This window comes from Pelodiscus sinensis, chromosome 22 (genome assembly GCF_049634645.1).
Source record: "Pelodiscus sinensis isolate JC-2024 chromosome 22, ASM4963464v1, whole genome shotgun sequence".
Classification (NCBI taxonomy): Eukaryota; Metazoa; Chordata; order Testudines; family Trionychidae; genus Pelodiscus; species Pelodiscus sinensis.
In genome coordinates this window covers 20891211-20919102 of record NC_134732.1, presented here as the reverse complement: position 1 = coordinate 20919102, position 27892 = coordinate 20891211, and the positions used below count along the sequence as shown (strand labels likewise).

General features: G+C 57.7%; 1 protein-coding gene across 19 annotated transcripts in view; it reads left to right on the top strand.

Moving 5' to 3' along the window:
* Positions 1 to 27647, top strand: part of DAB2IP (DAB2 interacting protein) — a 364307-nt gene extending 336660 nt beyond the window's left edge. For 13 of the 19 annotated variants that reach the window (XM_075905444.1, XM_075905449.1, XM_075905443.1 and 10 more), the window contains 8 exons: positions 1163 to 1364; positions 2639 to 2817; positions 6115 to 6991; positions 9838 to 9990; positions 15851 to 16053; positions 16645 to 16851; positions 17868 to 17955; positions 22500 to 27647. In XM_075905444.1, coding sequence (XP_075761559.1) covers positions 1163 to 1364; positions 2639 to 2817; positions 6115 to 6991; positions 9838 to 9990; positions 15851 to 16053; positions 16645 to 16851; positions 17868 to 17955; positions 22500 to 22667 — 2077 coding nt within the window. In that variant the 3' untranslated portion in view covers positions 22668 to 27647. The remainder of the gene's footprint in view (positions 1 to 1162; positions 1365 to 2638; positions 2818 to 6114; positions 6992 to 9837; positions 9991 to 15850; positions 16054 to 16644; positions 16852 to 17867; positions 17956 to 22499) is intronic. The other 6 variants (XR_012897179.1, XR_012897178.1, XM_075905446.1 and 3 more) reach the window with 6 other exon arrangements.
* Positions 27648 to 27892: the final 245 nt, after the last annotated feature.

Below are 27892 nucleotides of genomic sequence, written 5' to 3'. Positions count from 1 at the left end.
ACCTCGGAAGGACTCCCGCACAAGGGGATCTGGCTGAAAAGGGCCGGCACTGAGCACTCCATCGTCGGAGAGCCCTGCCAGCAGCCGGCCTTGCCTGCCTTCTGCACACGTGGGCGATCCCTGCAGCTCACCCTACCGGGCAGGGACAGCCCCGCGCCTGGGATTGTTCTCCTTAGGCACCCGAGTCCAGAGGAGCCGTGCCGCCGCATGGAGAGGCCGGTCCGGTCCAGAGGCCGTGGGCCCCGGCTGCAAGGACACCTGCGCTGGCCCCAGCGGCGTCCCTGGGAGCTTTGCCCCATCTCGAGCCTTCGTCCCTGGCCCACCTACCCTCCGCTTGCGGCGAGCGCGACGCCCGCTGTCCTACCGGACACAGCCTTGCTGGGCGAGCCATCCTGTGCGGGGACAAGGCTGCCTCTGCCCCACACAGCAGATGCTCTGGCAGGCAGGCTGCTAGAAATGACACCGTTCACATGGCTGCACGCAGGGGCTGTCACTGCGCACGACCAGGGGATTCAGGGGCTGGGTGACGATTCATCGGAAGGAAGGGCTGCCCGACCACCGTGACTCAGCCGTGGTTCTTCCAGGAGCCGGAGCCGGCCAGGTCGCACGGGAGGGACAGGCTGGGTCCCTGGTGTTTGCTAGGCAGGCAGGCAGGCGCAAGGGAAGCTTTTCCGCAGGGTTTGATGAGCGCAGAGACGGCTCAAAGCGGCGAGATCAGCGCCAGCCGCCAGCTTGCAAAGACGCCCCCGTGCGGAGGGGTGTCTGGAGGGGGGGTGGTCAGAGCCCCTGCTCGGGGTGAGCCCAGTGTGGGCCTCGCTCCCTGTCGCCAAAGCGGGAGGCAAAGGAGGTGGATAAATGGCCCGGCACTGGGTTTCAGTTGGTGCCAGGGGCTCTTTGGCACCAACACACTGGGCTTTTCCAGCCTCCCGCCAGTCTCACCTCCTGCAGAGAGGAACACGACTCCCCTCTTCGCTCGCACATCTCGCCAGGCTCAGCGCTGGGTTTTTGGCTGGGAATCTGGCGCTCCAAAGGCCTAGAAGGGACATAGAATAAAACTCCGGCTCAGTCCCGAGCTCGGATCCTCCCTGGGCTGTTCACAGCTGGCGCACGGGGCGCCGTTACTGCCCGGGGCTCGCTGAGGTTCCTGTGCCTGTCTTGGCAGGTTTGGCAGCAAAGAGGAGTACATGTCCTTTATGAACCAGTTTCTGGAGCACGAATGGACGAACATGCAGCGCTTTCTGCTGGAGATTTCCAATCCAGAAACCATCTCGAACACAGCCGGCTTTGAAGGTTACATCGACCTGGGCCGGGAACTGTCCACGTTGCACTCTCTGCTGTGGGAGGTCATTTCTCAGCTCGAGCAGGTACCGGTGGGGAGGTGGAGGGGCCGGCTGTACGGGGCGGGGGCACACCTCGGTCAGACACATCCGGGGAGGGGCTGGGAGTCGAGTGCCCTGCACTGCACAGCAAACTGCCTGTTGTCTGCCCGACACGGTGCGACTCCTGCTGGTCCCTCTGGGAATTAGCTCGATTCGGCCCTGGAGCGCCCCCTTCTGGCTGGTGTCGCACCTGCTGTTCCCTGTTAATGGCTTCACCCCCCTGCATTAGGACCCATCTCCTGCCCAGACTGCAACGCCCTTCCCTCCAGACACTGCCCCGTGCAGGGCCCCCCCACTCTGGGGTCCTCCCCCTCAGAGATCCCCACCCCCCACCCACTGTCTGTCACCATCTAGCCCCTGCCTCAGGAGGAATCTGCAGCCTGGCATGGCCACTCCTCCTTGGCAAGGGGGTGGGGACCTGCTGCAGTCGCCCACCCTGGCTGCCTCCCCGCAACCCTAGTGCCCCTCAGGCCCCTGTCACTGGGCCTCAGCCTGGGACTGCTCAGGCTGGCGCTCCCCTGGCTCGCCCTGACTTCCCCCAGCTCCGCTCTGGCTGTGGTACCTCAGCTAGCCGGCAGCTGGGTCCTTCTCCCTCCAGGGCTTAAGGGAGAGTGTTCTCAGCCCGGCCAGCCATCTCTTTTATACAGCCCTCCTGGGCTCTGATTGGCTGCCACAGGGCCTCTCGTGATTGGCCCCTAGCTACAGCCCTCTCCTAGGGCTGTTTTAACCCTTTTTATGCCTAGAGCGGGGTGGTCACCCTGCTAGAGTCAGGAAGGGCTAACTGAGTAGCAGGCGCACTGCAGCCTAGCAGAGCTTAGCTCTTCTGTAACTTTGCCGACATCTGTCCAATCCTCACAGCCCCCATGGGGCAGGTAAGAAAAGGAGCCCCCTCCCCTTTGTCCAGTGGGGAAACTGAGGCAGAGCAGGAGCAGAGCTTAGGTGTTGCGGGTTCCCATCCCTGTGCTCAGAGCACCAACCCTTCCTTGGGTCTCAGCAAGTGCCATGACTCCTGACGTCCGCTAGTTTCACTTAAGCCAAGCGGTTTTCATTAATGGTCTCCGTCAAGAGCAGCTGGGCCAGCCTGAGACTTGCCTGCTTTCGTCTGTGGGCGGGCGCTGCCGCTCCTTGTCTGCCCCCACTACCGCGATGTGCGGTTGGGAAACCTGATGGAGCTAAGGAGGATCCTGGGCCAGCTGGCCGGGGTTCTCTCCCCCAGGAAACAAGCCACCGGTAACCTTTCTGTCCCCGCTTCCCCCCAGGGCACCATAACGAAACTGGGCCCCCTGCCGCGGATCTTGAGGGATGTCAACACGGCGCTCACTAACCCAGCATGTGTGCAGGTCTCCGTCACAGCCGACCACACTGCATCGACGCCCAACGCGGGCAACAGCATCTCTGCCGGGCTCCAGAAAATGGTGATCGAGAATGACTTATCTGGGTAAGGGAGCGAGCATCCCCGCCGGAGGGAATCCGCCTGCCCACGGAGCAGGGAACGAGGAAACTGTCTGCGAGCGTCAGCCTGGGGGGCGCCCAGCTGGCTGCATGCAGAGCCAGGCAAAGCTAGGTGGGGCTGGGGAATATACCACGCTCCTTCCCCCTGTGAGTGTGAGGATGGGGGAAGGCCTGGTCCTAAAACGGGGTGTGTGCAAGTGTGAGAGCAAGGGCGAATGACCAGTAAAATCCATGGGAATTTTGTGCATGGCAAATGGGCAGGATCGGGCCCATCCACTTGTAAAGCTCTGGATTGGCGCTGAGTATGGTTAGAGGCAAGTCGCGGGTGTTTCCCTGACAGTCACCCATCCTTTGGAAGTCTCAGAGGGGTCGCCGTGTTAGTCTGTAACTTGAAAAACAACATGCGCACCTGTGGCACCTTAGAGACTAACCAAAATATCTAGTATCACAAATTTCCGTGGACAAAACCCACTTCCTCAGGTGGGCTGGAATGGAAATAACAGACTCCGAGATATACACAGCCGCCGAAGCAGTACCTGTCGATTGTGTTAACGAAGCTAAGTAAGCTGGATGTGTCCCATGCATGGCTTTTGATGTGGAAATGCGGATGTTAAAGGCAGAGGAAATTGGCTTTGTACTGCATTAACCAGTTAATGTCTTTATTCACGCCCAGGGTAAGTGTCAGATGTGTAGGTGAATTCCAGTTCTGCAGTCTCGCCTTGGGAAGTTTGCTTATTGGGGTTTTCAAGCTCTTCTGCCTCATTTTAGTTTTATTAAATTCTAGCAGAAATACCCGGCATCGCTCAGGGAAAATATAGTAAAAGGTGTGATGAATGAACTACCTCAATGACATTAACATAGTATATTTTATTGGAAATACTTTTCTCTTGTATATTACTTTAAGAAATTAACATCGCTAGTACTTTTTCTGTTATCATAGGGAAAGGATCTCGTAGTTGCAGTGTATGTGACACGCTTCACAGAAAAGTCCAGCAAATACCTATGATCAGGCACTACTAAAAGCTAATTAGTGGCCCAGCTGGGGCTCTGGGGGCCCAATTGGGGCTCTAGGGGAACCGATTTCGAGATATAACCAAACCAGTGATAGAAGTTAGGACATCAGCAGTATCCGTGCAAAATGTGGTGTTTCTGGTTCTTACCATTTCGAAGATCTTTCAGGACAAACTAACTAACTAACTTTCGGAAATATTTATAAGATGTAAAACCACTGGCTGTTTTTCATGAACAATAACCCACAGACAGACCAGTCCTTGAACACACTCGTCTTGGCTTCCGCGCTGAGGGATTCCATTCCTGGTGACTCACAGCTGCAGCACTAGAATGCGCGTTGTCTTGCTGTTGGCTGACGAGGCAGTGGAACCCACACGAATGAAAATCCTAGACTCTGAGTGCTGCAAATTGCTGAACAGTCTCATTAGGAGTGAGGGAGATGGCAGGAGGAAGCCAGACTTGCTCTGTAATCAGAGCTTTCATCGCTAATGCTTCCCTGCATGGGGTCCAGCTCTTCACGTTTTGTGCAAGGGAGAATTTCTCAGAACAAAACGCTCCGGCCTAAATACTTCCTTGGAAATGCAGCCTCTTGGATCTGGCGTATTCACGTTCAAGCCCTGCAAAGCCCTAGCCTTAGCCACTGGAAATCGATAGGGCACCTACCTGGCTGTATGCCGGAGGAGGAACAGGGGAGGAGGCCGCTGCCTGGGCTTGGAACGCCGCAGTCCAATTTGTCACTAGTTGTTATGGTTGTTGCTGGTTTTTAATCTGCGTTACCCTGGCACCGAGGAGCCCGGTCATGTCCCCTTCCCCCCTGGTGCTAGGTGCTATTCAAACAGACCAAATGCTGATCCTTGTGCAAAGAGCTGACAATCTCAGTACCCAGGGGCGGAGCCACGGGTGGGTCTGAGTGGACCAGGCCCCACCCACTTATCCTCCACCCCTGCTGTGCTCCTACCCCTGCACGTGCCCTGCTCGGCCAGGCTGGTGGGACTTGCCATGCTCCGCCCACCTGGTGCTCTTGCTGGGGAGCAGGATTGGGCACGGGGGCTTGTAAGCCCCCAACCCCCTCCTCCCCAGCAGGGAGCACCAGGCCCCCGTGACCTGGTCCCCTCTCCCCCGCTGGAGCTAGGCAAGGCTCACTGCCTCACCCCCGTTCCCGAGAGCTGGGCCGATCGGGACACCCCCCACCCACATCCCACTCCCGGCTGTAGATGGGGGTGCAGATGGGGGTGCACTTTTCTTCACCCCATCCCCTAAGGCGCTGGAGGTGGCCCTGATGGCTCCTGTCATCACCCCCTTCCCCCCGTCGTTTCTGCCCACCCTACAATGGGGCCCACTTGTGCACTGCCACACAAGACAAGGGGAGCACAAGGAAGCAGTGAGACAGAATCGGTCAGCAGGGTTGTGATGCTGATGCAGGACAGTGCCTCTCACTCACCCATCTCCCCCTAGTTCTCAGCCCCTCCCGTGTGCAACACACCTGCCCCTCACCCACACCCTGCCACCCCACTCCCTTCCCTCCCCTACCTGTGTGTGTCCCCGTTCATGCCCAGACACCCCCACCCTGACACAACCCACTTTGCTGCCTCTTCCTGCCAGCGAGGTCTTGACTCTGAGCGGGTCAGGAGCTTTTCAGCTAAATTGTCTTGCGTCAGAAAATGCTGTTTTGTTGAAGACGATCATTTTTGGCCAGGAAAGATCCGTGCCCACAAATTTCCTGGCTTGAACAGTGTTTAGAAATGGGTTTAAAACATGGGAAAACCATTCCCTTTGGACGTTTTTCTCCCTGCTTGCCCGTTCTTCGCAGCTTTTCATTTTGCAGAGTAAGTGAAATGTATAGTTTAAAATGAGTGTAAATCAAAAAAAAAAAAAAAGAAAAGAAAAGAAAGGAAAGGAAACCCTTCACTCCATACTGGTTATTTTTTCCATGAACATTTTTGAAATTTTGGCTTTTTGCCATCAATCTGGACTTGGCTAAACCTCAAAATGTTTCCCAGCACCAAATCTCTGTTTTCTGCTCAAGTCGAGCCTTAATCCCCATTTTTTTTTTTTTTTTTGCCGGGGGAGCAGTGTTGTGACTGAGTTTTGCATGCACCCTCCCCGATGTCACGGTGGGTTGGGTTGTGTGCTTAGTTTTACGCTGCTGGGCCGTGCCGATTTTCCTGCCTGTTTCTTTTTGCTGATTGCTTTTGCCTGCTGCAGTGTAGCATTCACAGCTCTTCTTTTTTCTTCTCCTCTCCCCTTCCTTTATGCGTTTATTTCCCCGCAGTCTGATAGATTTCACACGGTTACCGTCTCCAACCCCTGAAAACAAGGACTTGTTTTTTGTCACAAGGTCTGCTGGGGCGCAGCCCTCGCCCGCCCGAAGCTCCAGCTATTCGGAGGCCAATGAGCCCGACGTGCAGATGTCCAATGGCAGCAAGAGTTTGTCCATGGTGGATTTGCAGGACAATCGGATTTTGGACAGTGGGGCAAATGCGCCGGGGGCTGTGGACTCCCTCAATGACAGCCAGACGTCCGCCGGGCAGTTACAGGGCGTATGGACCGCCGCACGCACTCAGCAGAACAACGTGACGGGCATGGCCACGGTGCGCAGGGCAGGCCAGACCCCCACCACGCCCACCACCGAGAGCGCGCCCGGCCGGCCCCAGCTCCTAGCCCCGTTGTCGTTCCAGAACCCGGTGTATCAGATGGCGGCCGGGCTGCCGCTGTCGCCGCGGGGCCTGGGGGACTCCGGCTCTGAGTGCCACAGCTCGCTGAGTTCCCACAGCAACAGCGAGGAGCTGGCCGCCGGCAAGCACGGCTTCAGCAACCCTGCCGGGAGCGAGGACTTCCGGGGGCGGACGGGCGAGCTGGCCCGCCGGCAGCTCTCGCTGACCGAAAAAGGCGGGCAGCCCACCATGCCCCGGCAGAACAGCGCCGGCCCCCAGAGGCGGATAGACCAGCCGCCGCCTCCCCCGCCGCCGGTCACCCGGGGCCGCACGCCCCCCTCGCTGCTGAACACGGTGCAGTACCAGAGACCGTCCAGCGGCAGCATGATGTCCTCCTCCCCCGACTGGCCGGGCAGCGGGGCCCGGCTCCGGCAGCAGTCATCCTCCTCCAAGGGCGACAGCCCCGAGATGAAGCAGCGCACCATGCACAAGCAGGTCAGTGCCAGGCGGCCGGGCCCGGGGTGCGGGTGGGGAGCCGGCCCTAAAGTCCCACAGGGGAGCGGGTGCTTAGGTCCTGGCTTTTCACCCCTCCCAGGCGGCAGCGGGCTGGGGAGGCCGGGCTGGCACATGTGGGAGGAGCGGGGGGCCTGGCCCTGAGCCGCGCCCGTCCCGAGAAGGGGCCGTGGCCACTTTCCCACGTGGCGTTTGCGGCCGGCGGTGAGGGCCGGCGCTCTCCTCCATTCCGCTCCACCATCCTGTCACCACTTTGCCTGCCCATGCAAACGGCTCATCCCATGCCACCATCAGTCCAGCGCCATCTCACGGGCTCGGGGCAGGATCTAAGGCTCCGTCCTGCTCTCAGCCCTGCTCGGCTGGCCTTTCCGGATCCCCCCTTTTGGGGAGGGGAGGGCTGGCGGAAGGGGAAAGCCGGGCCATTCCCGCCAGTCAGCAAAGCTGAAATTCTCTGCTGAGCTGGGTCCCCTCCTGTGCCCCAAGCCCTGGCTACATCCCGTTTGGCCAAATAGTTTTCCTCCAGCTGATTCTTTTTAAGGAGCGAAGCCCATAGGAAAAGCAACACAACGAGGCTTTGGTTTTCCGATGAACATTTAAAAAAAAAAAACAGCCTCCTCCCCGCCAAAAGCAGCGGCTCACTAATGCCTCTCCCCTGCACCTCAGTCCCAACACAGTGTCACGGCGCCGCTAGCTCAGCGCGCTCGAAAGCGAGAGCCCGGCCGGGGTGCGGAATCCCGCTTCTTTTTCAAGGACTCTACAGAGCCTTTTAGCAGCGCCGGCCGCGAGACGCCATTTTGTCAGTCAGACGTGGGGCGGTTCTGTGGCCAGCGGGTCGGCCGGGAAGCGTAGGCCTCAGCCCGCTGGCCGTGTCGCGGCGTCAGTAGAAGGAGGACCGATGCTCATTACAAGGGGAAGGCCGAGGGGCCGGCAGAGCGGGCGTGGGTCTGTTTGGGGCCGGTTCTGCCGAGTGAAATGGAAACCTGATGTCCCTTTGCCGAGCGCTGGCCAATCTGTATTCACACAGCCTGACCCCCGAACGCTTCTCCTGAGGGGACGGGTCCCTGCCGTGCCACTCCTGAGTCTTTATGTGGGTACTGGAATGGGGGAGTAACCATCCTCCTCAGTCCGCATGAAACTGCTCCGTCCCGTTCGACGGGGCTTGGGGTTAAGCGAGAGGCGACACATCCCATCCAGGGGCCTTTTCCGGCCGATTCCCAAAGCCTTCATGGCAGCTGCCTCCTTCCGCCTTTGATTTCCCATGTTGGAGCCTGTTTTGAACCCGCTTAGCTCAGGGCTTTCCCTCAGGGTCGGAGGAAGAGGCCCAGGGAGGGAGCAGGCCCCGTTCATGCAGTGCTGGCCCCCGTTTTAGCAGCACTGACAGGGCTAGAAACCTCCAGACACCTGTGGGGTGGAAAGGAACTATAGGGACAGCCCCCTCCACCCCGCATGACCATGCGCTTTCGAGAGACCTGCGTCCTTTGCTCCATGGTCGCAATCCCCGGCCCAGAGACGTCCCAAAAGGCAGAAAGCCAGAATCTAAGAGCCTGTTTGTGGCAGGGGATAATTCAACTTCAGGCTCCAAGTCCGGGATCCAGAAGGTGGGGTTATGTGGGAGGGCCGGAGGGGGAGTGGTGGTAACATCCCTGCCATTGTTTTCACCCCCACTGACCCATCAGGGAATTGCCTGACTGGAGCTGGGAGGCCTTTCCCCACAAGCTCCTAGGAAAATTCTTTCCAGCTCAGGGCGAGGGGGCTGCCCTCTTGCTGCCCCCGCCAGTGACCGGAATACAAGGACGGGGCCGGAGGGCTGAACGTCCCTGAACGTCCCTGGCATGTCCATGTTTCCAGCTTGGCTCCTCTCGGCCCGTTGGCTCTACCCCCCCCCCCCCCCCCGACACACACACACACGCACTGTTCAGCCGGAGGACACTTGGCCACCGTGTGTAGCCGGTTGCGAGGGAGGAGAACGTTGGAGAGCCAGTGGCTGGCGTGGTTGGAGAACCTCTAGGCAGTTGTGTTTGCCTTCAGGCTCACAGGGGTTGATGGGGGTCGGTCTCTTTAGCTCGCTGATAGGGGCACTTCCCTAAGCTCAGATGGCTAGAGAGCAGGCCCACTGGGGAGCCTGCAGGGCTCAGAGCCATGGGCCTTTCCATCGCGGCCGGAGCGGAGCATGGCACGCTCCGGTCAGAGCTGAGGGTTGGCAGAGGCAGCCTGGCACGTTCCTGGCTGCCTTTAGCCCCGCCCCTTCTGCCCAAGGCCCCGCCCCTTTCAGGAGCACGCCGGGAGCTGCCTCCCTCCCCCCTTGTCAGGGGCCCGGCGTGGCTGCCGGCTCCCCCGATGGAGAGCAGTCCCCATGCAAGGGAACCCACCCATTGAAGCGGAGGAGAATCCCACCCTCCGAGCCACTGCAGCTCAACGAAACGCAGCACCACCAGGCTGGCTGCTGTCGGGTCCCCCGCGGGACTAACAGCCTGGGAGGCCTCTCACGATTGTTCAGGGGGACCCCGGGGGAGGGATCGAAAATCGCATTTCGCTTGGTCACCCTGCCACGGGCTGCAGCGAAATCTCAGCCGCTCCATCGCGGAGCAGCTCCAGCGTTAAGCTACCGGCTCTGCCCGCGGGCGGAGCAGATGCAGCGAGACCGTCACACGCTGCAGTAAGCGAGGGGCGGTGTCCCCGCTCCCTCCCAGACCCCACCGGGGGCCCTCCCCCTTTCGTTTCCCTCGGAGCCGCGCTGGGACCTTGGGCTCGGTTGGAAGGAAACTCTCGCTCCCCCTCCGTGTTGGTTACCGACGTGTCTCGTGCTATGGTTGTATGTTTCATTGTAGGCCCCTTCTCCTGTGAACCCCAATGCCCTGGACCGCACGGCCGCATGGCTTTTGAATATGAACATGCACTTTTTAGAAGAGGAAAGCACTGAGCCCGAGTCCAAGCACAGGGATAAGCTCAGGAGTAAGGACGAGCTCAGCCAAGCAGAAAAGGTAAAGCCCGACTGGATGGAAACAAGGGTGGAAGTAGAGAGGGTTTCCGTTACCGCCATGGATCCCAGCTGCCTAGGGTGCGGTGGGGTCACCAGGTGACTCAGCAGCCCTGAGAGAAACCCGCCCGGGGCTGTGCCTCTTCTCAGGACCAGAGACACGGAGGGGACAGAGACGACAGTGAAGCCAGCGCGCCAGGTGGCAGGGGTGACCCCACCCTGCTCCTCCCAGCCCTGTGCCCCCCGGCGCAGAGACCGGGAAGGAAATGAGCGAGGCAGGCAGCAGCAGGCACGCCCACGCCCCGCCCACCCCGGCTTGCTCAGGGGATGCAGGGCAAGAGGAGCCTTCAGCACTCAGACTTGCAGAAGCACGTTGCAAGGCGAGGGGCCAGAGTCTGATCCTAGAGACCCCCGCGTAAGGCTGGTATGAGTCCACCGGCTGTAATCAGGCTGATGCTGCGGTAAACGAGGCCGCAGCCCCAGAGCTGACCCGAAGGCTGTGGGAGTCGGGGGCTGATTCCCAGCGGGAGCAGACGTACGTGCTAGCGCACTAGAAAGAGTAGAGCCGCCGGACAGGGGCAGCAGCGAGCGGCAGCAGGGGGAGCAGCCCTGAGTACACACCTACCCAGCGCCCGTGGGTATGTGTTCGGAGCCACCTGCCACTCGCTGCTGCCTCTGCTCCTAGGAGTGGAAATCACCATTAAAATAGTTAACCAGTCAAACAGATAAAACCGTAACCTGGCCACTCCGGCACGGTCGGGGTCCTGCCTGGCTGCCCGGCTCGCTCTGGGGCTGGGATCTAGCTGGCATGCCTCGGCACGGTTGGGATCCCACCTTGCTGCCCAGAGTATTCCGGCACCGCTGGAGCTGGGATCTTTCTGGCCAGCCCCAGCAAAGTTAGAATCTCCCCGGCCAGCCTGAGCCTGCCAGGCTGCTCCGGCGTGGACAGAGCCGGCATGGCCAGGGCTGCGGTCCTGAGTGACCACCTGGGCTGCTCCAGCATAGCCAGGGCTGGGGGCTCAACACAGGCGCGGCCCTGCCTGCTACCTCCACTCGGCCGGCCGGACTCAGCCGGCGCTGCTCAGTCAGGCGCCACTGGACTGGTTACCTGTAATCGTTCCGGTACGGTTCATGCTAACCGGGTAACCTCTGACATCCCTGTCTGCTCCCACCTACACTCCTATCGGTAGCACGCGAGCTCCAGCTCCCCGAGGAGATACAGCCTCTAGCGGCTGCGATAAATCAGAGCACAACACACCCGGGAGGGGCTGTGCCCCAGAGTTCACAAAATATCTTCCCCAAATAGTAAATTCACCGCCAAATCCCTTGGTTCCGGGCACTGCGGCTATTTGAGAATCTGGGTGAGAGGCCAGAAATACATTAAAAAAGCCAAGTCCAAAGTGTCAAAATGTTTTGCCTTGACGTTTTCCAAGCAAACTCTCCGGATGTTTCATTTCAAAATGGTTGTCAGCAGCCTTGGTGGAGGCATGTTGGTCCCGGGATATTAGAGAGACGAGGCAGGTGAAGGAATCGCGCTTATCAACCAACTTCTGCTGCCGAGAGAGACCAGCCTGGCGCTCTGCAGAGCAGGGTGAGGAGGAGCTCAGTGTAAGCGTGAAAGTTATGCCCTCCCCCCTCCCGCCAGCAGAGGGGCCGATAAAAGATATTCCCTCCCCCATCCTGTCTCGCAATTCACAATAACGGTCTCCCAGTGAAACAGCGAGTTGATTCCATGTTCGAAACTTTTCACGCGACTCCCAACCCAAATGTGGGGGGTTGTTTCGGCAAGAAAAATCCCCCCAAAGCATTCGGTGTGCGGTGGGTTTGGTTTCCCAGTCAGCCACCAAGTCCGTTCTTGGCTCTGTTCGGCCCTCGCTGTGGGAACAGTGAGCCTTTGCCGGGTTCTCCCAGCTCCTAGCCCAGCTGGAGGTGGAGAGGGGCAGGGAGGAGACCAGCGCACCTAGATGGAGGTGAATGAGTGGAGCTAGAAATCAAGATGGCACAGTCCAAGTTTGGGGAAGATTCCGTAACTCGTATCGGATCCCTACGGGCAGGTTCCAGCAGTCGCTAGGGAAGAGCCAAGAGCTTATGGGTTCCAGCACTTTTGTCTGGGGTGATTTAGCCTTTTGATGACACCAGGCAGAGTGTGGACACCACATGCCCTGGGGAGAAGGGGGATCGTTTTAACTCCCAAGAAGCTCCCCCAGCAGCCCAACATGGGAGGCACGTTGACAGCGGCGCTCACAAATGCTAATTCTGCTTCCCTTTTGGGCGTGCCCCCTCGCCAGCCCCATTAGCCTTTCCCGATCCCCTGAACCGGTGAGCCATGCACTGTGCGGAGGGGCAGGGACGGTTCTACGTGTGGAACGCTGACCTTCTCTTTCGAATGTCTCTGGGGCTGCCTCGCTCTCTGGGCTGGCTGCTAAACTTGAGCCAAATGCCAAAGCCTTGGCCGGGCAGGGACTGAGAAGCACAAGGAGAAATCTCACAGCTTTCAAAGAAAAGGAAAAAAAATCCCGGGGTTGCTTTTCAGCGATGATCCCATTTTGTTAGTGGCTTTCCCCCCCCACCCCCTCCATTTTGGCATCTTGAAAAGAAATGTGCTGAGGGGCCGATCCGAATGCATCGGAGGTGGGGAAAGGCCAACCAGCTCAGGCTTCCTTTCTGAGGTTATACAAACTTTGGCTGCTAAATTAGAGCGGAGCTGAACCCTCGGCAGGAGCACCGCGTCCAGCAAGGGTCTCCACGGTGAGCCCGGGAAATGCCAGGTTCTCGCGGGGCCGTAGCATGGAGCTCTGGAGATCAGAGCGGCCGGTTTAGCTGCTGCAGAAATTGGGAAGCAGAATAACGTGAGGGAGGAGCCAGGCCTCGGAAGGACTATGCCACAAACTCTGATTTCGACCCACAAGCTGCTGTGACTAGGCAGGGGGGCCCCTGTTAGCCACTTCCCCGTGGGTAGGCACTGCGCTGCCTTGGCTGGCCTTCGACCCGGCGTACGAGGTCGGCCGGCGTTTCCATAAACCCTGCGCCCTGCCCAGCGATCAGAATGCAAACCCCACCAGAGCCCGGCGTCTCATCCCCATGCAGCATCCTTTGTTACTTTGCTGTCACATCAGTCACTGGCATTAAAGTTCTTCATTAGCATAATCTCTCTCCCCATTACTGTAAGACTTGAACGGTAACCAACAATGAGACAAGTGTTCTAGAGACGGGAGCAGCTCCTGAGGCTTCTCCTGCAATCCCGGGAGCTCCCATACGCTGCTCCTATTTTCAGGGTAGGGTAGGTATTTAATCGCTCCGTGTTTGAGTGACTGTGCGGGTGTCGGTGTCTCCCCCTCTTCGCCAGGTGGTGTGTGTGAACCGTGTCGTCTCCGTGACTCTGTACGAACCCGATTAAAGGAAAACCACAGTGATTTGTCGCAGCTGCCTTCTGCCCTGGCGGAAGGTTCTAACAGCCGTGGTGGCCAAATTCTGTAGCGAGCTAGCCACACTCCACCGGCCAAATAGCCACGTGCGGCTAGTGGCTAGCGTGTTGGACACCATGGCTCTAACAGCCTTTCCCATCTCTAGCTGCCATCATCTTAACCCTTGAGCAGCTCAGAAAACACTCAGCATCGTGAATTTCCAAGCTGGGGGGAGCTGCAGTTGCAGGCGTATCTCAGCCAATGGAAACCGTGGTAGCAGCTTGCCATCAGTGGAGCTGTGCTGATTGACACTGCTAGAATCTGGCCCTGGCCATCTCCAATCAGTGAATGGGCCGGCTTCTCCCTCTCCGGGAGAGCTGCCATTGTAGTAACACTCCCCAGCGGGAGGCCCAGGGTGAGCTGTGTGTTAGCGCACAAGAAATGCCACCCGCCATTTGAACGCTCATCCGAGACAAGAGATTTGCTGAGCTGTTATACAGACCTTCTCTTTATTTAGGGATAAAACCAAAAGGTTAAATTACCAGCGACGTAGCCACTTTGTACTAAATCAATATCAAAAGCAACCAGCATGCTCTTAATTTATTACAGCTGGTAGTGCACTGGGTAAGTTAGCTGAGTTCAGGTTTGACAGTCTTGTGCTGTTACTCAGTATTTACCGTGTCTCACCACCAGCTCATCAAAGTGGCTGGTTCCCGTTTGCTTATGAATGGTTGTTCATTTGGTCGCGCTTTGCGGTAATTTGGAAAAGTCGCTCCTTTCAAAAGTAAAAAAAATCTCTTTCCTAGTGCACGTTGCCACGCTGGAGTTTTCCTTTATCGAAGTCCATTGTCCTGAGTGTGGAACTGCCGTGACAGCTGAATACAATGTGGCTGAGTTTAAAAACAAACAAACAAACCCCGGTTTTGAACTTGTTCGTTAATTTTCTGTGACTCTCGCCGCTATTTACTTTTATTTGATCAAAAACGTCTCTGAGTTCTTTGGCGAGGAAGGCACAATAGGTGGAGTTTTGGCTTCATGCATGGACACCTCTGCCACTGAGGCCCAGGTTCCAATTCTGGCTCTACGAAAGTCCGTTTGCCAGGCTGATCGTGTAAAAGTGACAGTCCCTGATCAACCCGTGCCCAGTGCCAGCCCTTGTTCTGAGTTCAGTCCCGCTCCTTTTCACGTCAGTAGGAGTTGGCGCTAAGCCATGTGTTTGGCTTCAGACGCACCTGCTTCCTGGGGAAAATGCACATTCATCAACGCTTGGCCATAGACAACAGGCAGGTCGTGCCCGGCGGTGGTGTCGGATGGTTGTTCATTAGAGCAAATCCCCAAGGACTGTTTTGGGCCTGATTCCAGTAGCTCACGTGGTACGGGACCAAATGTGCTTGTCATTTGCTGGCTGTGCAGTGGCCTCCGTGGACAGGGATCAGTCTCGCAAAAACTGTGCCAGCAACAGCTGGCAGAGTGGGCGGTCTCCACGGAGGATGATTGAACGGGCCGTGGAGACGGAACTCGTGCATCTCCCTTCCCAGCCCGGCCCGAGGTGCTCGGTGAGAGGCCAATGTGATGAGTCTGGCATGGGCACTGCCTTTGCTAAGACCGTCTATCTCCCAGCATGCCGGGGGCAGCTCTCGGGGGTCTGGCTGTGTGTAACGGTGTCACCCTGCGAGCACCAGCTCCCCAGAGCCCCATGTGGCCGGGCTCACGTCCCTTCCACACCTCTCCAGGCTGGGTGCATCTGTGCAGAGAATCCAGCTGGGTAAAAACAGGGGGACTAAGCATGCTCCACCGAAGCCCAGCCCAGCCACTGCTCCTGCAGGTGTGGCCTGGATTTAGTGGGACGGGGCCTGATTCGTTCCTGGATCGGCCCTAAGCTGGGAAGCCTGGCTGTTTGGGGAGACTTTTCACTGTCCTTTGCACGAAGGCAGTAGCTGCCCTGGTGCCCTCCCGCAGGGATTGCTATTAACGAGCTCCTGCAGGGGCTGCAGTGCTCTGACCGCTCTCAAGCGTTCCCCCGGCCACAGGCCCCCGGAGGGAGCCCGCGTTTCCCAGCATGCCAGCTGGCCGGGTTCAGCTGTAGGCCTGTGCAGAATTCCTCGGGCCACCTTGACCTGGCGGGAGGATGCCTGAAGCCAGAACTCCACCAGTGCTGCCTCCTGCGTGTGCCACTCGGTCGGGCTCATCCGCGTCCCCCTTTGTCGATCCAAACTCTGCTAACCACCCTTCTCTGCACCTGCCAGTGACCGGCCGTCCCAGCAGAAGGGCAGCGCTGGAGGAGAAGAGCGCCGAGGAGACGGTTCTGAGCAGCTGTTCAGGGTTGCCCCGGTGCGGGTTTGCAGCTAGTCTAATGCCAGGAGATGAGCATGGCTGGGTTTCTGGAGAGTCTTGGGGCGGGAAAATCCTTAGCAGTAAACGTGCCTTGTGCTTTCTCCTCCTTGCCCCCGCCCGCTGCAGTACCAGCAGGACCTGGTAGTGCTACAGGACAAGCTCCGCATCTCCAACAAAAAGCTGGAGGAGTACGAAAGCCGGTTCAAATGCCAGGAGGAGACGACCCAGAAGTTGATGCTGGAGTACCAAGCCAGGCTGGAGGAGAGCGAGGAGCGGCTCCGCAGGCAGCAGGAGGATAAAGAGATCCAGATGAAGGGGATCATCAGCAGGTACAGGCCGGCGGGGGGATGGAAGAGAAACCCCAACGTACAAATGATTGTAGCAGGGAGGTAGCCGCATGTAGACAGCCAGGAGCCTGGGGGCTTTACCTGGACCCGACTGTGAAATCTCCAGCTAGCTCCTCTCTTAATGGGCTGAATCAAAACTCTGTCAGGGCTCAGGCTGAATGGAGCTTCTGGGGCTGTGTCCGTTCTGTGTCCGCTCTGAGGCCCGTCAGACACTGGGCCAGATCGACCCTGAGCGCCGTGGTGTCCCACACGCTAGCCACTAGTGTGGCCGGTTGAGTGTGGCTAGTTCGCTGCAGCAGTAGCCACGGTAGTGGCCACCGCTTCAGAACTGGTTGCACACCCCGGCCCTAGCGTAAGCCCATGGGCGTCGATGGCATTACGCAGCCGTTTGCAAAATCCACAGTCACTAAAGCTCACTTTCCAATCAATCTATATTTCTTGGGGGGGGGGGGGGGGGGCAAAGGAGCTCTGACATCAGCACTGCCCCCAGTGAGCGGAGGGTCACCTTTCTGAGGTGCAGGCAAGTCTGTGCACCCGGTCGCTTCCCGCTGTTTTTCGTTTCCTGGGGTCCAGATGGAAATGGAGGAGTCGTCACCCGCTCCTACGTGCTTGCCAACCTCAGGTTTGCGAACCTCAGCTGTTTCGCTCCAGCCCTTTGGAGGGGCCCCTGTCACTGTTAAAGCTAGGGGTGAGGGAATCGCTAGCTTGGCCGGGGTCATCGATGGTAGAATTCAGAGATGGACGAGACTGCTCAGCCCAGCCCAACGCTCTGCACTTGGGGTAGGGTTTTTCCCTTTCAGTATATTATTGTGTCCTGTTTTCTGTACCCCAGCAATGGGGTTTCTGCCCCTCCTCTTGGGAGATAACCCCTCCAGCAGACCTCTCTCGGGCAGGAAGGTCTGAGTGTACATCCTAGCAAATGTCATTAATGGACTCTAGGATGCTCTCTTCAGAGGGACATTGCTTGCAAAGGGGTTGGATCCTGCAGATAGGTGATAAGAGCCATCTCACCCCACTGCTAGGACAGGGCTGGCCCTGGCTGCGAGTTGAGGAACTGAGGCCCTGTCTTCACTAAACGGAAGATCAACGCTGCCGTGATCAATCTTCCGGAGTTTGATTTAGCGAGTCTAGTTAAGACTCGCTAAATCGAACACAGAGGATGCTCCTCCTGGTGGCCAGTACTCCTACTTCTGCAAGGAGTCCCCACGTGGGGATGGCGGGGAGACTCGAAACAAAGTACGTCGATTCCAGCTACTTAATTACCGCAGCTGGAGTTGCGTATCTTGATTCGACTTCCCCTTTTAGTGTAGAACTTGTGAAACAAGCATGAAAGGGATGAAGGTGCCCGGGTGGGGGAACTGAGCCTACACTTTAACTAATGCTCCAGGGCTTTCTATCAGGGTCTCTAGTGCCTTTCTCTCCAGGCCAGCGCTCCCAGCCAGCCTGTAGTGACCAGGGGGAAGCCAAAGTCAGGACCAGCTGCTGGCTGAGTGCTCGGCCTTGGTGGGTGTGAGCAGTTTCCTAGCGGAGAGGCGTCCCCCTCGCAAACTCCACTATGTAGCCAGCAGTCTCAGCAAGGGCGGCCAAGGAGCTGGCAAGGCCCGGTCCGTATTTCCAGGCAGGGCTGGGGCAGAGGAAGAGAAGGCGGTATCCCGCTGCCCAGGTGTTGCTTGTGCTCGGCACAGAGAGGGAATTTTGGTCTCTGGGGCTCTCCGCCCAGTGACGTGCGGGTTCATCACGGCACCTGGACTTTGCTTCTCCCAAGCTGAGTGTTGGCCTCTGTGTTCTGGCGCCAGGTTGATGTCGGTTGAGGAGGAGCTAAAGAAAGATCACGCGGAAATGCAAGCGGCAGTGGACTCCAAGCAGAAGATAATCGATGCACAGGTCAGTCCCCTCGCGATGCCGGGTGCACGGCAGTTCTGGGGGGACGAGCCACAGACCCCAGGGCTGTCCCAGTGAGCACAGCGAACGTGCCACAGCATGGACGCCGGGCCGGGCCGGGCCGCAGGTAGGATTGTAGCACGGCGCTGTGAGCCTGGGGGCATGCGCCGCGCCCGCCGGCTGGGGGGTAGCAGAAGACGGCAAGAGGCGTGGGAGGCTGACGTGGAGTGGGGGGATTTTAGGACCAGCCTTCGAAAGGGCTGATGTAAACCCAAAGCAAGAAAAGTCCAAGTGAATGCTCTTCCTGAGCCCCCGTTGGGGCTGCACAGCCAGGATAACATCACCGCCTACTGCTTGGGGGCTTCTGTGGCCCTCGCCCCCCAGCAGCCGCAGAGATCTCTCAGGCTACGTCTAGACGGCAGGCTTCTTTCGGAAGACGCTTTTCTGGATGAGAACTTCCGAAAAAACGTCTTCCGAAAGCGCGTCCACCCTGCCAAAGCGCAACGAAAAAGCCATCTGCTTTTTCAAAAGAGCGTCCACATGGATTGGACGCGCTCTCGCATTTCAGTTGTGATTGCTATAGACAGAGTTGCCACCAGGCACCGGTGCTTTTTCCTGGAGACCTCTTCTTTCAAAAAACCGCTCTCTTCCACGTCCACACATGCCTTTTCCACAAAAGTTTCTTCCTCGTAGAATGAGGTTTACCGCCGTCGGAAAAACCCCTCTGTGCTTTCGACTTTCTGTCTGTCGAAAGAATGCAATAGCAATGTGGACGAAAATATAGTTTTTCCGGGAAAACTCTGCAGTACAGACATACCCTCAGGGAATAAGTGACTCTGACAGGCTCCTAAGCCGCTCCTTCCCCTTCGGTACCAGAGAACTCTTGGTGCTTACTGGCCATGGGAGTTGCTGGATGGAGGGGTGATCCGGAAAGCCACCGGAGGGGGGAAGGGAAGCAAGCAGCTGCCTGTGGTCAGAAAGCCCCCTCCTCTGCACTAGTGCCGTGGTGGAAGACCCCAGGGATTTGCCTAGCAACTGCCAGGAACAACAGAAGACAGGGCCCAACAGAGAACACGACCTTGAGTAGGGTAGCACAGCCTGTGCCCTGCCAGCCGTGCCACGAGGCTCCGAGTCAGTAAGGACCCTGAGAAAGAGGCCACGGCCTAGAGTAAGGTAGCACAGCCGTGCCACGAGGCTCCGAGTCAGTAAGGACCCCGAGAAAGAGGCCACGGCCTAGAGTAAGGTAGCACAGCCGTGCCACTAGGCTCCGAGTCAGTAAGGACCCTGAGAAAGAGGCCATGGCCTAGAGTAAGGTAGCACAGCCGTGCCACTAGGCTCCGAGTCAATAAGGACCCTGAGAAAGAGGCCATGGCCTAGAGTAAGGGAGCACAGCTGTGCCACTAGGCTCCGAGTCAATAAGGACCCCGAGAAAGAGGCCATGGCCTAGAGTAAGGGAGCACAGCCGTGCCACTAGGCTCCGAGTCAATAAGGACCCCGAGAAAGAGGCCATGGCCTAGAGTAAGGGAGCACAGCCGTGCCACTAGGCTCCGAGTCAATAAGGACCCTGAGAAAGAGGCCACGGCCTAGAGTAAGGTAGCACGAGGTGTACCAGTAGTTCGGAATAGGAATCCTAGTTCGAACTACCTAGTTCGAGCCCCGTGTAGCCGCGCTGCACGGGGTTCGAACCAGCGGGGTTTTAAAAATGGCGGCTCCCCGCTTATACAAATGAAGCCCAGGAAATTCAAATCCCGGGCTTCATTTGCAAGTGCGGTATGCCTACATTACCCCGCTAGTTCGAACTAGGAGGGTAGTGTAGACATACCCTAAGAGTGGGAGGGTCAAGGCAGCTGTTTCCATCGGCAAGTCTCACACAGGCCCCAGCTGCTGTCCTGCCCCTGGAGGGCTCGCTGCCTGAACTGAGCTTTTCCCTCAGCCCCTGGCCAACCACTGGGCTCCTGCCCCACAGGAGCCAAGTGCCCCAAGGCCCCATGAGCTGCAGACCTGGCTTCCCTTTGATCGGGCACGCAGAGGGGAGGTTAGTGTCCTAGCTCTGCGTCACCCCCAGCTCAGCGCATGAATAGGGTTGCCAGGTGTTGACCCGGACAGTCCGGTATTTTTGCCCCCTATCTGGTAAAAAAATCCAGAAAATATCGGATACCTAAAATGTCTGGTACTTTCTGATTTTTTTCCTGGCCAGGAGGCGAAAATCCAGGGTGTTTCCCTGGTTCCACAGGGGAGCTGTTCGGCCTGGCGCAGGAAGACAGGATGGCAGATGGCTGCTGGCAGCCTGTTAGGGCAAAAAAGCCTCAAAGGCGTTTCTTAAAGGGGCCATGCTTTTTGGGTTTTTTTAATTTTTTTTTTTTTTGCTTAACAACTCTTGGGTCCTTTTTTGTTTTTGCTCGACAACTTTGGTCTCCCTCGTTTTTTTCTCAACAGAATTTTTTCCCCGGTGTGTGTGTTTTTTTGGGGGGGAGGGGGGGTTCAGTATTTTTGGTTAAACCATCTGGCAACCCTACGCACGAAATGTCTGGCCGCTCACACACTGCGCTGTGGGCTACAGCGGGGCCAGAGGCATGCGTGGGTGAGGCGGGGGAGGCTGACAGGCTGCTCCTATTTGAACCCAGGCCCACACAGTCAGGGCCCTAGTAGGGAAGCCAGGCTGCCCTCGGCAGCCAGGCCCCAGGAGCTGGCGTGTTTCTCAGGGAGGGAGACGCTGCTCCTGCCTAACGAGTTCCTGCGCAGCAACCGGCGAGGGGAGCCTGGGGAAAAGGAATCGGCTTCTCTTCACAGGCCTGGGTTCAACCCTCGTAAACCAGCCTGTCCCCTTCTCTCGGCCCAGGCTGGGGGGGAAGAGGAATCCATTTACAGACGGCTATTGGCCAACGGCCTCTCATCGCCTGCAACAGGCACTTGGGTCTCCAGCTCTCGGCCTTGCCCTTCCCTCTTTCTCCTCCTTTCCGAGCCGGCCTCCAGCGCTGCCTGGCCGGCTCTGAGAACTGGATTTTGGGAGTGTTTCCTGAAACCTACCCAAGAGCCCCGCAGACCGGCCGGCGAAGAGGCTCCCTGCTTGCTGGGCAGGGGCTGCTCGTGCCCCGGGAAGGCAGAGCCGAGCCGAACGTTACTCCCGTCTCCCCTGTGGCATTTCGCCCGGCTCGCCACCCAACGTCACGCTTTGTCCTTCGGCACGTGGCACCCTGCTGCCCACAGCGCCCCGGGCAGGACGCGATGCTCACGGGACGGGACGGGACCTCAGCATGGGTCGCAGCCCGTTTGAACGGGGTCGCCAGGCTGGGCCTTCGGCTTGCTGGGACTCGGGGCTCAGTCCGTTGCTGTGCCTCCGGGTTCCACCCCAGCCTGGCGTTAGCCACAGGGAGAGGGGCTGTGCCAGGGGAAGAAACACTGCTCTAGCCTCTGAGCAGCCCGCGGTCCGTATTTCTATGCCCAGGTGGCGGGGGGGTGGGCAGATAGGACAGAGGGCTACAGCCTGCAAGACAGGAATGCTTGGTGCCCATCCTGGTCCCCTAAGGCTGGCCTCTCCTCTCGCTGCGCTCCATGAGGAACGGGACCTTGCCTCTCACCTGCCATGGCAGCCTGTGAGGCTGCCGACCTACCGGCGTCCATTACAACCAAAGCAATGGCACGCTGGGAGGAACGCCCCTCGGAGGAGCCAAGTTTAGAACACAACGCGTCTCCTCCTTCTAGCTAGCGGGGGGAGCACGAGGCTCGGGCCTGCATCCCTGAAGAACAAAAGTTATTTTCTCTCTGTGGTGTTCAGGGTCACTAAGCCCTGACAAGGCAAAGTGCCCAGCAATGGTGCTGGTAACAGCAGACAGGCCCAGCCAGGCTGTTCTAACCACCACCAGGCAGATTTGAACCTGGACCCCCTGGAGCTTAGTGTAGAAGAGTCTACAGCGCACGCTACAAAGCCAGCTAGCGTTCAGCTCCGGCTGTAGCGCTGCCTTGTTCTTACCTCTCGCTGTACGTGGTCCAAGTGCCACTGCATGGGACAATGAACCACGCTAGGGGTACGGCTACCCGGGGGGGGGAGGTTGGGAAAACTCCGCCACGCCCAGGGAATGCGCTTGCTCTTCCGCTATTTTTGCGGAAGAGCAGACACGCTCTTTCGGAAGCCCCTGTATTCCTCGTTCCACAAGGAAGACGGGGGTTTCGAAAAAAGGGGTTTTTCCATTTGGGCCAAGTTTTGGAAAAGCCTCTTCCGGCAAAAGTATCGGAAAAAGATATGCAAAATGCAAAGCGTATTTTACGTATCTTTCTCCAATCGATCCTCACAGTCTAGACTTACCGTAGGTATGTGGGTGAGTGTCATTTGGGGCAGAAGTTTCCCAGTTCGCTTCGCGCTAAACTGGTACCATTTCTCCAGTTGTCCAGGGGCCGTGACTCTTGTAGAACAGGGTGTGAGTCCAAATCCTCCCTAGGTTTGCTCAAGCAAAGCCGGCCTCGCCTTTGCCTGCCTCTGCCAAGAAGCGAGGTCCCTCTGTGGCAGCATCCCGCTCGCTAACCGGACCCCACTTTCTGTTTGCTTGCAGGAGAAACGTATTGCTTCCCTGGACGCGGCCAACGCACGGCTAATGAGTGCCCTCACTCAGCTGAAAGAGAGGTACAGCATGCAGACACGTAACGGGATCTCCCCCACAAACCCAACTAAATTGCAGATTACAGAGAACGGAGAATTCAGAAACAGCAGCAATTGTTAACCCGCGGAGGGAGCTGCTGCAGGAGAGGAGGCCTGGCCTGAAAGACTGCGCAGCAGCAGGGGTGAGCCGCACTTCAGAGAATGGCTGCTGTCTGTCCCCCCCGCTCCTCCCCGGACGGCTCCTTACTGCAGACGGCGCACTTGACTGCTCCTTGGTGGGAGATGCCAACGCCAGCGAGTTGAGGGGACGGAAAGACCGAGTGGTGTGAAATGTGTGGCAAAAGGAGAGCTTCCTATGCGGGGAATGGCTGTCACTGGTGGATTTAAGTCAGTGTTTCATGTTTAACCTTTTCCTGCTCCAACTGCCCACAGAGGACACAGCTCACCACCCTGCTGGCCTAGAGGCATGGGCGTGCCAGGAAGCAGAGTAAAGGGGGCTGGAAAGCCTGCGCCAGGCCCACTCCGGCTCGTTAAAGAGCGTGCAGGAGGGGGGCCTGGCGGGAAAAGCTCAGAGGCGGGTGAGAGTGGTTCAGCGGGAAGACACGTAGCCGGACGCCAGCCCTTGCCAGGCACCGCACGGCCGTGGCACTTAGCTGGCTCACTGGGTCCTTCTGTGTAGCGTCAGGGTGGGGTGACCGCAGCACGGCCCTCCAGTGAGCCCTGCAGCGTCCGCTCCCAGCCTGGCTCCGGGCACCAGGGAGGATTCCAGGGCAAGGTGCGGCCGCCCACTTGATGCACACACAGGCAAGCCGGGGTTTCAATGACCCCCCAGAGCCAGAACTCAGGACAGGCCAGGACCAAGCTTGCCCTGGCGGGCGGGGCAGTAGCCACACGAGCCAGCACAGGGAGGCCCGGGGCAGGCTGCCGGCGAGGAGAGAGAGTAGCACTGTAGCAAGGGGTGTGAGGCGAAGCAGTGGCGTAGCAAGCGTTACCTCTGTAGGAGCCCGGGGCTCTCGGGAGCATCCCTGCATCTTGCACCTAAGATGGCACCTTGCAGCAAGAGACCAGCTTTGTCACTGCTTTCCTGTTTGCCAGCCGCTATTCAGACGCCAAGGAAGTGCAGCGGGTACCGGCTCGTGGCCAAGGCAGCGGGCCTGTGGTGCGCCAGCAACGGAAGGGAGGTGGTGTTTCAGGGACGGCTGCTTTATGTCCAGACGCTGCTTCTCTCCCTCTTCTCTAAGGCACTCTCAGGAGGGAAGGGAGCAGGCTGGGAATTCCCACACCAGCAGCACCCCACTAAACGGCCTGCCCCGACCACAGCGTCCACCCCGTCCGCTCAGCTCACCCGGGGCTCAGCCCTCGGCTTGGCCAAGTGTGGGTAATTCGCCCAAACTCTCTAGGAACACGTTGCCAAGCCCCATCGCAATGCAGGGAGCGTGCAGGGCTAGCGGACCCCGTTTCGCAGTGGGCTTTGGTTGGGGTGCAGCCGCTGCTCGTGCAGAGGAGGAGAGGGTGACGCAGGGGGGTAGGTGCCCGAGGTGAAGGTTTGTGCTAAGCGGGCAGGAAAACAAAAGCCCTGAAGAAGCATGAAGATTGGTAATTGTATTTCTTTTCTTTCACAGTATGCATTAGAAACAAATCCAGCCCATTTTCTGGATTACTGTCCTCTTTAAATGGGGAATGCGCCCTGCATGGAAATTAACAGCCTGGAAGAAAGTAAAACATGGTCCTAAGGGAATAACCACCAAGAACAGCAGCAGCCACCGCAGTGCCCATGGTCAGGAGACATAAGCCAGGATTAGACTTTCCCAACTGCTGAAACAAGTAGACACGGCGCATTCCAACCCCTGTTGCCCAGCGGAGGGGCCACCTCCTTAGCGGGGGATTATGCCACCGACCTGCCGCCCGAGCAGGTTTGTTACTGGTTTTCGGTTTAAGTTAGCCCTGCGTGATTCCTAGTCTCAGACCAGAGACCTAGAGAAAGGGCATCTCTGAGCCATGGATGCCCGTGTCCAGTGTAGCGGACACACCTGCCTCTTCTGCCCATTAAGAGCAGATACTTGCTGTAAGCTTGTCCTGCTTTGCCCAGTGCCGGGTTTAAACGTACAGTCAGAAGGCACTTGGATACTGAATTGTGCATAGGCTAGGTGCCCTCACAGGACACGGTTTGCATTTCGGTCCTGCAACCGTAAACCCTAAAAAGATTCATTCCAGAGGGGATGGTTTTAAAGTTAACGCTGCTTTTTTCTAAAAGCTTCTCTCCGTGGAAGCCCCGGTCAGACAGGGCTGCACCTTCTGCAGCTCCGGATTTTGGATGGTTGACGGTCGGTCTGCGCTCGAAGGTCTCCACCCACAAGGAATGCCGTCCCATCTCTTGGTTTAAATTCACAGGGGGGCCTGACCCTCAGACCAAAAACAGAGCCAAGTAGCCATTGAATATTGGAGAATTAGCACAAATGGCTTTGAAGAAGCTCACAACACTGGCAGCCCCTGGAGAAAGACCCAGACAGGGTAGGAGTATACAGGGTATTATACCAACAATTTGGTACATATGCTTACAACCGTCTTGGTCTCGGCGTCAAATACCTTTAAAGAATCCTGCAAAAAAAAAAAAAGACTATTTTTAAAAAGCTGTTGGCCGGGGCTGGCTTGTTAGCTCTGGTTATTTTTTTAGGTTCTGAAATATTCCTCCCGTGAAAGATGGACACTGTTTCACATAGCAAAATGAGACAGAAACGTGACAAGGCTAGGAAGGGGAGGCGGAGGGGTGTTCTAGGAGGGACTGATTTCCATTCTTACCCGGAAACTTCAGGGACTCGGTTTTGGATGCCAGGCCAGGACTCACGCTGAGAACTGGCAGGGGAGACCCTCCCCTCCCCCTGAAACAATTGTCTGTTTAGTACTGTAGCTAAATACGTCTTAGCCTATTCCTCTGCCTTGTGCCAGTCCATTGCTCACATCACTTTTCAGGGACTACATGAAAAACTCTCGGTCCGCGCCAAAATCTCAGTTAACACGTGCACTTGGTGCTGCTGGGGTAGCAGAAAAACCTAACACCCTTCCCCAGGGAGCTATTTAAAAACCTAACCTTCCAGCTCCGGCGCCTCCTTCAGTTTCCTGAGCCAGTATGAAACGGAACTCAGTCCCAGAAGGAATCTCCTTTTTGTAGAGATACCCCCCAGCCATGGGATCCGGATCTGGAGGGTTGGCTCAGGCCCCGCTCTCCCTGTGTTGCTTAAAGTGTGTGGGTTTGCTATTGATAAGCTGTACACCAGTGTGTATGTATGTGTGAGGGGGGGGGCGTGTGTGCACTTCCTGGCCTCCAGCCTGGCGTTTCTCAAAGCAATACCAGAGACAATTTGTGGAGGGGCGCCCAGCAACAGAGCGTAAAACCACCACCCGCCCTGCCGTCGTGCAACCTACTGTTTTCATTCGCGCGTTTGCGGCGGCCAGAGCCGACTCCAGTGCAAAACCTGCAACCGTGTACACAAAACAACAATCTGCCGATTTGTATCTTAATGCGAGTCTGACAACTCTTTTGTATCTGTTCTCGGTGTTTGACTGTAACGTACCTAGTCGCCTAACCGCTGTATATAGTCATTTACATCGGGTGCTGCTTTTTTGGTCAGGGTTTGAGTGGCTCTGCTGCTGGTTTGATTTCGGGGGGGAGGTTGGTTTTAAACAGAGAGGGGCTCAAACCAGCGGAGTCAGGTCTGAGCTGTCTCCGGAGGGCTGGGCTGGACCCAGGGTTTTGATTTGGGGCGTGGGTGGGTTTTGTGAGGGAGAGAAAACGGGCGAGGCTGGGGGGTGGGAAATATCCCATGGGTGCCGCACACCGTACGTTCCAGTTCAGAGGCAGATGCTCCAGGAAGCCTTTGCCCCACCTACCAACTACAACACGGCGCCTTCCCCCGCCCCCGCACATCTCTGGGAACAGAACCAGCCTCCCCCAGACAGGCCCTTGGAGCTCTGCCCGCTTGTCACGGGGCAGGGTGGGGTCTGCGGGCGAGCAGGGTGGGTATCGGCTCCCGCTGCTTTGGGGCGGCTGTGGAACTTGCTGCTGGAGGCAGGACACGCCCCGTGTTGCTGGACGCAATAGAGGGGACGTCCCCCCAGGGTGACAATCGTTCCATCCAGCTCATTGGCTTCCACCGCAACCCTGCCCCCACCTCCAGAGAGAGCACTAAGCAGATGTCCAGGTGGGACCAACCCTGCCCTGCTCCCCAAGGCCTGGCCTCCCCACAGCCCCCCTCTTGGGGCGTTGCCCGCTCAGGTCTGGCCTGTCGCAGCCCCGGCCCAGGAGGGGTTGCAGCGAGGCTGAGCGAGGACTCCAACGCAGCCGTTCCAGCTCTGACATTGAACGTGCACGAGGCTGCCGCTGCTCCTTCGCACCCCAGCGCTTCCTTGAGCTCTGCTGAGGGGAGGCTGTTCACCGCCAGCCAGACAGTCTCTGCTGGATCTGCCACACGACTGGGGTCTCCACCAGCGGCCCTCAGCTTACAGATCGGCCGGGGCAGCCCTGTCTGCTTGCTGCACAGAAAGAGCGGCCTTGTCTTTCCTTGGAGGGACCTGGGGACGGGGGGTATTTAATTTAAATGAGAGAGAAACTTTCCAAACCCTGCGGAGCGTGCCCCGAGCCGCACAGGCGGGTGCTTGGGGGCAGGGGTTGGCTTCGCCCGTTGACTTTTCACAGGTAACGTGAGGTGTGCCATTGCTGTAAATTTTATGTGGTTCTGCATTCACGGCCGGTACCCAAAGTGCAGTCGCCATGGTCACCTATTCTTTTACCATCCGTCACTGTGCCCTAAGATATACCTCTCTCTCTGTAGATCTGCTTAGGCTGATACTTGTTCCTGATGAGCAGTCGCTATGTTTTATATCCTCTTCTGAAGACAAAAAAACCCCCACAAAACAAAACATCTTTTTTGTAAGGCTGTTGAAAAACAAAGCGACGTGGGCGTGTCGGCTGAAGCTCCTTCGGCCTCTTTCAAACTGTGTAATAATGTACAGCGAGAGGTGTTGGTGTTCCAAGCAATGAGGTGGCCGTGCAATTTCTGTACATTTGCAATTAGAAAGATTAAAGATTTATTTAGCTATTTTATCGATGCTCTCCTGTGGATTGAGTCAATTCCTGCTCCCCTTGGGCCCAGCCAGGCCGGGCCTCTGCTGGCTGAGGCATTGTCTTCTGGGGGAGTAAATCCCCCCAGCAAAGCTGCATGTGAGGGGGGGAGGGAGGAGATGTCTAGGGAGACACCTCGAGGGGAGATGCTGGAAACTACCATATTAGGGGTGCTTTGTGCCTGCCTGTCCCTCCAGCTGCAGCGCAGGCGAACGTGACATGGCGGA